Here is a 10134-nt window from a genome sequence, read left to right as displayed (position 1 = left end):
GCTCCAGGTCCCTTTGTGGGGTCTCTTACTGTAGGTTCGTGCACCAGATCTCAAAGTGGAAGCAGTCTCTTCCTGTGGGTCTGTCCCCGGATCCCTATGAGGTCTCTTAATAATATGGATACAGATCCCTATGGGGGGTCTCTTCCTGATCTTCCTGTAGATCTGTTCCTGAGATCCCCTATCGGGGTCTCTTCCCTGATCTCCTTTCAGGTTTGTGCCCTTTATCTCTAAGAATCTCTTCCTGGTCTTCTTCTTGTGTTCGGCATCCCTATGGGGCAGTCTCTTCCATAACCCAGGTCTGTGCCCTGGATCCCTATTGGGCTCTTTTCCCCTGATCTTCCATGTCTGTTGGTCCTGGTCTATTCCTCTGGATCTCTATCCAGGGGTCTCTTCCTGTAGTTCTGTGCTCGGATCCCTATGTGGGGTCTCTTACTGTAGGTTTGTGCGTCTGAGTATTACGACGCTTTAGCCTGGTCTTCTTCTGGTTTTCTCCGGTTTTTCTTTTGCTCTCCCCCGACTCTGCTGTCCACTGGCATCCTGTCTGCCCGTAGTCTCCATCTCTGTCATCTCCTGGCGGTCACTTCTTGTTGTTCATGGGGGTCTTTCCCGGATCTCCCAGTCCCCTGCTGTTGTTTTTAACTTTCTCCTCTTCTGCACTGAGCTCTGATCACTTCCCCAATATGTTCCTGTGAATCTCTGCCCCGAAACTCCCAGCAACCTGTTGTATCCTAAAATCTTTTCTTCCTGCCCTTGGACTGCATATCTCTTTCTCCTGAGCTCCCAGTAAAATGTTGCCTACGGCACTTTTCTTCTTCTTGCCTTTGGCTCCATATACCATTCTGATGTCTTGGGAGTTTCTCTTGGATCTGCCAGTAACCCTCTTCTCTCCACTGTCCCTTTCAACTTTGTCCTCTTTTTTCTGATCTCCTGATCTGGTCCCATTGATCTTCCTGTGATTTTTTTCTTTTGATCTCCCACCATTGTGCTGTCCCTGCTACTGGCTGTACACCACTTTTGGATTCCAGATTTATTACCTGACAAATGACAAGCTGTTGTAGTACGTCTCCCGAGAGAACCCCAGATGGGGTCAGGGAGAGTGGACGGGGCTGAAATGCCGGAAAACCTTCCGTCCGCGGGCCCCGGGCTCATCCTCGCTAGGCTAGAGCCCTGGGCCCGGGAGCCTGCTGGGTGCTCCCCAGCCATGGGGGAGGGAGGGCCCTGCGCCTTTGGTCCCTTCTGAGGTTTTCCATGAGTCTGAGCGTTGGCCAAAGAGGTGGCCCCAGAGTTGAACCCTACACGGTTCTTTGGCAGGAGGGCAGTGCTGCTCGTCCGCCTCCAAGCACAGAACAGGTGTGAGTGAGCACACAGAGGGGTTGAGGGGAGAGCTTCAGACAGGGTGAGCCTCAGTGCTTGGGAACCGTTGCTAGCAGCCTGCAGGGGCGGCTGTTGGGCGGGAGAGATCCTGCTCAGATCTGCTCTCCTGGGATCTCGAGGTCGAGCAAGCGGCTCCGGGGAGGAGTGGGAAGCGCATGAGCGCACCTCTGCTGGGCTCGGGACCAGGAGCCAGACCTACTCGGCGAGCCCGAGGCTCAGTGTCATGGGCGGGCAGTCATCCTTGTCGGGGGCAGGCGCGGCCTAGTGACCCGGGAAAGGACAGGGCAGCTCCAGGATGACCACTGTTGCCTACACCTGGCTGGGATCTGGGCACACTGCAACGGGCACGAGCACCAGGGCACGAGCACCAGGGCACGAGCACCAGGGCACGAGCGTGGGGAGGGCGGGGGGGGGGGGGCGGGGAACAACGGTTTGTGGCAGGAGCAGCTCGGGCCTGGAACGGGAAGGGCAGGGAGGCGGGCGGCTCACAGGCTGGGAGTGGGAGGGTGCTGCAGGCGGGCCTCCAGGATGAGCGCCTGGGGGAGGGGGCGGAGGGGACCGGTTCAGGCACGAGCGCCTCGGGGGTAGAGGGAACGTGAGCACGAGCTGAGCGGGCACGAGCGCCTTGGGGACAGAGGGAGCGAGCGCGAGCTGAGCGGGCACGAGCGCCTCCCGGGGCAGAGGCTGTGGGGCAGAGGGAGCGCGAGCTGAGCGGGCACGAGCGCTTCGGGGACCGAGGGACGGCACGGGAGCTGGGCGAGCATGAGCGCCTCGGGGCAGAGTCTGCTCGCGTTGGGGACGAGAGCAGTGGGCGCGGGACGGTCCGAGAGCGGTGACTCGGCTCCCAAGTTGGGGTGGGGCTGGGGGGGGTCTCTGAGCACGTGCCCGCTCGTCTGTGAGAGACCTTGGCTGCCCGCTGGGGGCGTTGCCGTGGGAGGGGCGGCTGGGGCTCCCGCGGGCTCCTGGGAGCCCCGGCCGTTGCTTCGGGTCCCTTCTATGCCCGGCCCCTTGCAGGTCTTCTTTGGGAACGTGGATGCGTCAGGGATCAAGGAGAATGCGTTTGACCCTCCCGTGATCGCCCGGTTCCTGCGTACCTGCCCGGCCCTCTCACTTCAGCGTGCAGATGCGCTGCGCGTAAAACTGCTGGGCTGTGAGGCTAATTTCAGTGGTACCCGAAGCTTCCCTGGGACCTGGGCCCACGGCGGCGAACCTGAGGCGTGACCCGCGGGCTGCGCCACCCCCCCGCTGGCCTGTGTACCCAAAGGAGGGTCCCGGCCTGAAGCTTGGGAGGGAGAAACGGAGAAGCTGAACGGGGGGCGGCTACCCCAGCACCGAACTGCCCGGCGCTGACCCCCGGGCCCCCCCCAGGCTGCAGCCTCCCCCTGGGTGTGAAGCAGGGGCCATCTCAGGCACAGCTCACAGCGTCGTCCCACAAGGCCAGCGTGTTTGCCACCTGGGCCCCTTGGCGAGCGCGACTGAACCTTCAGGGCCGAACCAATGCCTGGAGGCCCCGGGTAAGTAACTGCTGAAGGGGCGGCCGTGGGGAGAGGGAGGCGGGTCCCTGTGAGGCTTAGCGAGCTGGGGATAAGCTGCTTTCGCGCAGCACTGCCTCTTGCCTGTGGCAGACCCGGACCAGCCGAGCCCTGACTAAGGCGCAAGTGAGTGCGCTGCTCCAGCGCCCAGGGGCCAGGGGAAGACTCGCAGCTTTCCCCGAGGGTGACCACGGGCGGGGCGGGCTGGCATCGCCCCGTTGCTCGGCTGCCCTCCAGGCAGTCCCCGGCTTCCGGGGGGGGGAGGGGGGCCGCCCAAACCTCCACCTGCCTCGCCCTCCAAGCTCCAGCTCCCTTCCCATCCCACGTCCCCGGCCCTGCGTTTGCGTCTGGGGAAACCCTCCTCCTCCGCGCCGGGCACCACGCTAAGCCCTGGGCCGGCAAGGCTGCCCCCCGGGACTCCCGGTGCCCATGAACAGCAAAGGGCTGCAGGCGCTCAGCGGCCGAGGCGCCGGCCCGGGCAGGGATGATGGAGGCGCTTTGGCTCCGGGCAGGGATGATGGAGGCGCTTCGGCCCCGGGCAGGGATGGTGGAGGCGCTTTGGCCCGGGCAGGGATGATGGAGGCGCTTCGGCTCCGGGCAGGGATGGTGGAGGCGCTTCGGCCCCGGGGAGGGATGATGGAGGCGCTTCGGCCCCGGGCAGGGATGATGGGCGCTTGTTGGGAGGATGATGGGCGCTTATTTGGGCAGGGATGGTGGAGGCGCTCAGCGGCGGAGGCGCCGGCCCCGGGGAGGCGTCCTGGGGAAGGCGGGACTTTAAGGGAGCCGAGATGAGAAGGAAGAGCATCCAGGCCTGGAAAGCTGTGAGCCGGGTCTGACTCAGGGCCGCCCTCCCCGCGCCCGGGTACTGTCCCCCCCTCCCCCCTGAGGCGGAAGCCGCAGTTGGAGAAGGAAGGTCGTGTTTGAGTTACAACGGGGAGGTCCGTTTTCCAGCATGGGATTCTGGGAGCGGAGGATGGTGGAGCGGCGGGAGAAGGTCGCGGCCGTGGCGCCCTGTCCATGGGGACGGAAGCCCGTGGGGGCAAACGTCCGAGTCCGAGCCCCGTCGGGGCTGAAGCTCCGCGGGGGGTGGGGGTGGGGTCCGGTGATCCGGCCCCTAGTCCGGCTCCTTGGCGCAAGGCCTCCGCACTGGGCCCCTTGGCTCTGTGGCTCCGGCGTGGCCGAGGCCCGGGCACGGGAAGGCCGCCTGAATGTCCGCGGGCGCCGGGTGGACTTGGGGGGGGCAGCGGCGGCCGACGCCCGATCCCGTCCTTCCGCAGGAGAACGGGCGGGCGGGAGTGGCTGCAGGTGGACTTCGGGAAGCTGATGAAAGTCACGGGAGTGACAACCCAGGGAGTGAAGTCCATCCTCACCAGCATGTTCGTGAGAGAGTTCTTGCTCTCCAGCAGCCGAGATGGCAAGCGCTGGACCTTCTTTCATCAGAACCACCAGTCAAAAGTCGCTGGGCTCCACAGAAGTAGGAACAGCCCCGGGGCGGTTGAACAGGCATGACTCCCGCCCACGGAGGCGCAATGCCCAGTCCCGTCAAGGCTGGGGAGGGGACACGAGCTCTGAGCACGGGGAGGGGACACGAGCACGAAGCACGGGCCTTATTATGAAGGGGGAAGCACATGAAGGATTAAGCGCCTACTGTGTGCCAGGACTGGGCTAAGCGCTTTGCAGATGGCGCTTGGGTTGACGGAGGGGGCGAGGGTCGCAAAGTGTCATTCAGAAGCTGCTCTCCGGCCTCTGAGTCCAGGCCTGGCGGCCTAAGGGGCCTAAACCACGGGCTGTAAGCCCCATGAGGAAGGCCGAGATTGGGATGGCTTTTGCCCTCTCAGTGAGGGGACCTTCTCAGCAGAGCCGGCCTCCGGCACCACTCGGGAGGCCCCAAGGACTGGCCTGCCTTGACGGGGGAATTCACTCCATTTCCTTGGCCAGTTCAGGAAGACTGATGAGCGTTTCCTCTGAGACCAGGATGGCCTCCTGGGAATTTTCTTACTGGATGCCCCCAGAAACCTGGCAGGGGAGGAAGCAAGTTTAAAGGTCACCGGGGAGGGGGGTTCTGGTGACAGACTCGTCTGCAGAAGAAGTTTCAGCCTGGCTTGGCTGGTCAGAGGGTTTCTTTCCCCCCTTTACCCCCTTCCTCCTCTGTTTCTCCCTTCTCCCTCCCTCTGTTCCTCCTTCTCCCTCCTCTTGGTGTCCCCTTCCCTCCCTCTCTTCCTCCTTCCACCCTCTATTCCTCCTTCTTCTCCTCCTGCTGGTCCCCCTTCCCTCCCTCTGTTCCTCCTTCTCCTCTCTTGGTCCTCCTTCCTCCTTTCTGTTTTCTCCACTTCTCCTCCTGCTGGTCCCCCTTCCCTCCCCCTGCTCCCCCTCCCTGTCTCTTATTCCCTGGACCACTTGTGTTTGGCTGTAGGAGGCCCCTACCTAGGCCAGAGAATTCTTGAGCTCCTTTGCCTCCTGAAGCTGCTGATCACTTGGGTTTAAGGGCCTGGCTCCAATCTCAGCCTGGGGGCTAGAACATCACTTCCCCATCGCCTTACAGAGGACTGACCAGGGTTCCTCTGAGTTGCTTCAGTCCCTCGTTCGATGTAGGTGGGGATTTGGTCCTGCAGCCGCCAGAAGCCGACCTGACATCACCCTGAAATGATTAGACCCCCTCGGGGTTCAGGTGAAACTGGGTCATCCTGTAAAGGACACAAAAGAGGCTCAGAAATTGGGAGAAAATACGCTTTCCCAACTGGAATTGGTCACTGAGCTTCTCCGAGGCTTCACTCGCCTCCTCTGGCAAACAAGGGCCCAGACCTCAGCCTTGAAGAACCCTTGGATATCCTTTCTGTGACCGAGCAGGTCCCCGTAGGAAAAATAGAGCCACTTCTCAGGGGCTCCCCGGTTCCCCAACCACTTCCTTTCAGACCCTAGTGGAGACAACTTAGGACTTTTGAGTTCAAGAACCGTTCCCCTTGTCCCCATGCAGCAACCCAAGCCTCCAAGCCCTCTGTCTGGGGGAGCAGCCTCTGGGAAGGAGGGGCCTGCTCTCTCTCCCCCCAATCCCAGAGATCACCGGGCCTGCTTCCAGACCAGCCGCAACAGCCATCATCTGTGTCAGCAACGGCTCCTCCCTATCAGAGATGTGCCTGGGAAGGCTCTGCTGAAACCCCATAGGCGAGGCCACAACAGGAGGTCCTCCCCGGGGTCCTCGGCACCACTGCCTCGCTGAGAAAAGGCAGACATGGTGTGATGACCAGTGGAAGTGTCAAAAAGTGTCTTTCCCTCCCTGCTTTGCCAGCATAACCTAAGGGACTGAAACGGCCTTTCCATCTCCTTTCCCTGTAGGGAAGTTCCTGAGTAGGGGGAAAGGGAGTGTAGAATGCGAGAGAGCTAGAAAGAAGAAAGACAAACTGGACAGGGGAGGAGGGAGGTCAGAGGAAAGCGAAAGAGGAAGGAGAGAGGAAGGGGTATGGGAAAGAAGAGGAGGGTTAAAAAAGCTCTCCTCTCTTTAGCTCTAGTTAAGGGGAAAGCAGCATTGGACCCTTGGAGGGGGCAGTGGGCCCCCTGGAGAGGGCAGTGGACCCCTGAAGAGGGCAGTGGACCCCTGGAGAGGGCAGTGAACCGCTGGAGAGGGCAGTGGACCCCTGGAGAGAGCTGGTCTCTGACAGGGTCTTCAACCCTTGCCCTCTGTAAAGGCAATGACGGGGGCTTCAGGGAGTCCTCCCTTGTCCCTTTGGTGTTTTTACTCTCTCCCTTCCCACTGGTTTCTCTTCCTTTGCTTCCAAACAGCCTCATATCTTCTAACAATGACCATCACAGGCTGTCCTTAACCCTCCTGCCTCTTCTGCTACTTCTGCAGCTGGACTGGAGCCCTGTGGCTTTGGGGCCGGCTCCCTATGGGTGGATCCTGGATCCAGGGCAGCCTGAGCAAGGCACCCATCCCTGGGGTGGGTTCCTGGGGAGAGAGGGCACTGGGCAGTGTGGGCCATGGGCCTAGAAGAGAGGAGTTTGGAAGCCAGCAGTGACATGGGGGGCCGGGGCTGAGCTCCAGAGTAGGGAAGGGGGAACAAAGACCGCCAGGGAGCCGGAGGGAGAAGGGACAGAGGTTCTAACCTCTAGCCCAGCCTGTAGAGCAAATATTAGGGCAGAAATCCTGGGCCACAAGGAAGCCTGTAACCTCACAACCAGTTCTGGTCAGAGAAACTGCCTGGCATGGACTGAGCTGAGCTTGCCAGTAGGCTGACAACAATAACCGTTACGGCATCACTGTTCAGACTTCGGGCGGTGAAGGGCTCCAGAGCCAGAGGCAGCCACCAGGCCCTGCCATGGATTTGCTCCTTTTGAGAGCACTGAAAGCTTGTCGGCTCTGCCTCCAAGCTGCTCCTGAGAGCCCAAGTGATACTCCCTGAGGAAGCAGGAGCCGCCTGCCCAGCCCGGACCCTCCTGCCAGAGTGCCAAGGCCGAGCCTGAAGTCAGCAAGGAGCTTGGGAGGATGGGCAGGCCCAGAAAGAACTGCACTTGGATGAGCCTGACAAAGGAGAAGAGGAAAACGTCAGGTAAAAATCACTGACCAGGAGAATAGATGGAGGAGAAAAATGTAAGCATCACCTGGGCGTCTGAACCAAAAAGAGAAAAAGAAAAAAGAATCCTCTGTGCAAACTGTCCGGCTGTCTGAGAACCAGAAGGCCCAGTGGAAACAGCATCTACCAGTGACCTCCAGGGAAAACCAAAGGAAAAGTCCTGGGAACACGATGGCCAAAATGCGGGCCCAGGTGAAAGACACAGTCTCTGATCTTTATTGTGGCCCTCAAGGTCTTTAATAAGCCGAATCCAACTGATGTTCCCAGTGTCCCCTCACCGGGCTCCTGGCTGTGTATACTTGGCCCGGCCAAACCGTGCTTCCTGCAGTCCCTCAGATACAGCCCATGGCTGACAGTGTGGGGCAGGAGAAAGCACAGGGTGGGCAGCAGCAACAGTGCCTGTCCTTTTCCCCTCCATACCTCCCGGGAGAAGGGCCACTCTCGGGTCATCATTCCTGCCAGCAAGGACAGTCACCCTGAGTCCCAGTTTTCTGCCTCGGTTCCGCTCGCCCGCCCCAGCAGCCCTGCTCTAGTGTTTGGGAGTCTTCCCCAGCGTCTCTCCCGTCAAGGGGGACCCGTGTCCTGTCAAAGACCAAGCTAGGACAAGTGTCCAGAACTTCCCTCCAAATCCAGGGAAGAGGAAAATGGGCCAATCTTTCAGCTTGGAAGCTGTCTCACAGCTACTCAACCCATGAGCAGACACTCCAAGAGCCCAGGTAGTCTGGAGCCTCACAGAGGCCCATGGGACTCCACACAGAACCAAAGGGGCTGCTTTGGGAACCTGGAAGGCCTGCCTCCTCTTAGTGCTTGGGGCCCTCTTTGACCCCAGCAGGGGCTTGGACTAGCTTGGTACCTTCTGGAGCCTCCAGCCCCCCCACCCCCACCCCACCTGAGCGCTGAGACACATGGGACTCTGGGCCGGCCAGATCCTCCATCAGCTGAGAAGACTTCTTGGCATGGAACATAGCGAGGAGTAATAGGGGCCTCCGCCTTCTGGGGCACAGCCCTGCAGCCTAGCCTGATCACACGGTACTTAGGACCCCACTGGGGATGCCTCCAACTGGGTCATGATTCCGGTCAGGGTCAAAGGCATTCCCATCAGCGGTGAGAGCCAGAACTGTCTCAGGAGCGGCTTTTGGGCCAGCTTAGGCTAAGAGCGTTTTTGGGACTGGTGGAGGAGGGGTAGGGAGCACTACTTAGGGGACCAGGCGTTTGGTGTGGATTTGGTCAGGCAGGGATGGGGAGGGGCGCTTTGATGGAGGTCACGTCTGGGCAAGCCTGTGCCAGAACACCGGGGAAGAAGGCGGGGGCCCTGGTGAGTGAGAGCGCAGTGGCTCCTCCATGGGGACAGAGGGCTCGGAGGCAGGGCGCCGGGCCTCATTCGTTAAGGGAGGGAGCCCCCACTTAGAAAAGCCTACCGTCCTGGGCAGCTGTCCCCACCTGTTTGGAGCTCAGGCTGCTTGGGCTCCGTTGTCATGGCAACAGGGAATGTTGGGTAACAGACCCAGTGACCTCATAGAGGCTGCCCACTGGTCTTATCCCGGGGCTCCTGAAGCTCAGCAGCACACTGGAGCCAGAGCCGGAGAGGGCCAGAGGGCAGAGGGAGACCATATCTGACCTTGCCTTGGGGGGGAGCACTTACCACTTGGAGTCACTGCTGGTGGTGAGTGCCATTCACCTCCAGGACAGAGATGAGGGGAGGCCTTGTGGGAAATGGGAACTACTGGGCTTTTTAGGGCTTTACAAGCAAATCACTTCCCAGGCTTCAGTCTCCAGAACTTGAAGCCCCCCCCCCCATTATCTAGTTTGGCCCCAAGGCCCAGGGGTGGGAAGGGGCAATAATTTGCCCCAAATCTCGCAAGTGCTACAAGTCACCACCCGCAGCAGGATCCAGGAAACCCTTCAGACTCCTCAAAAACACCAGACCTAACAAAAGAAACCCAGAAAAACCAAGGACATGGGAATGCCCCCAAAGGCTGCATGGCTGACAAGTGGGGAAATGTGCTGCTTTTTTCCTTCAAGCTTTTTGTTTCCTAAATGTCCCCATGGATAACTTTGCACATCCACCCTTACAGATGCTTGTGTTCTAATTTTCCCTCCTTCACAACTCCCTAGACCTCGAGTGGTCCAATGTGTGTGTCAAACATGCGGTGGAAAGTGGTTTTAAGGGTTTGTACCTGCTCAACCTCACTGCTGTCTGGGGAGGGGAAGAGGAAAACTTTGGGATGCAAAACTTTGCGCTACAGCGATTGGCCGACACAGTCCTATACGTGTCGGGCAAAGTAAACTGGGGACACGGTTTTGAAAAGGCTGGTGTTGCCACGTGTCCCGGGGCGGCGCTCTCCCACAGGCCCACACCTGCACAAAGCAGGAGCCATTTGGAAAACTGAGCCGGTGAGGTCTGTTCCTTACCCCGATTCCAGCCAGTGGGGATGCTGTGCCCCTGAGGCCCCACCCCATCACTCTGCCCCAGGGCTCCGGGCTCCAACCCCCTTCCCAGGGGTTCTGAGCTCTAGGCCATCTGCTCCCTTGCAGTTCCAGCCGCAACCTCCCCGGTTCTCTGTCCTCAGACCGCCAACCGGAGCAGCCTATGCCAGGCTCAGGAGGGCGGTGTCAGAGGCTGACACTCTCTGGGCAGAGCAACCTGCTTCTACTCTGCC

General features: G+C 60.3%; 1 protein-coding gene across 1 annotated transcript; it reads left to right on the top strand.

Annotated features, from left to right (window-relative positions):
- The first annotated feature begins 1944 nt into the window (after window positions 1–1944).
- LOC116420297 (coagulation factor VIII-like) lies at window positions 1945–6821 on the top strand. The gene is made up of 4 exons (XM_031944723.1): window positions 1945–2539; window positions 2743–2896; window positions 4193–4380; window positions 6754–6821. The coding sequence occupies exons 1-4, from the start codon at window positions 2137–2139 to the stop codon at window positions 6819–6821; spliced, it is 813 nt and encodes a 270-aa protein (XP_031800583.1). The 5' UTR covers window positions 1945–2136.
- Window positions 6822–10134: the final 3313 nt, after the last annotated feature.

Source organism: Sarcophilus harrisii, chromosome X, assembly GCF_902635505.1.
Source record: "Sarcophilus harrisii chromosome X, mSarHar1.11, whole genome shotgun sequence".
In the NCBI taxonomy this organism is placed as follows: domain Eukaryota; kingdom Metazoa; phylum Chordata; class Mammalia; order Dasyuromorphia; family Dasyuridae; genus Sarcophilus; species Sarcophilus harrisii.
This window is presented reverse-complemented; position numbering and strand designations above follow the sequence as displayed.

What these genes read in the sequence shown, in the direction of transcription:
- LOC116420297 (XM_031944723.1), top strand. Translation starts at nt 2,137, where the DNA reads ATGAGCGCCTCGGGGCAGAGTCTGCTCGCGTTGGGGACGAGAGCAGTG. An exon ending in TGGAGGCCCCGGGTAAGTAA is followed by an intron (nt 2,897 to 4,192) that starts CTGCTGAAGGGG and finishes CAGGAGAACGGG; the next exon opens with CGGGCGGGAGTGGCTGCAGG. An exon ending in AGTCGCTGGGCTCCACAGAA is followed by an intron (nt 4,381 to 6,753) that starts GTAGGAACAGCC and finishes CTACTTCTGCAG; the next exon opens with CTGGACTGGAGCCCTGTGGC.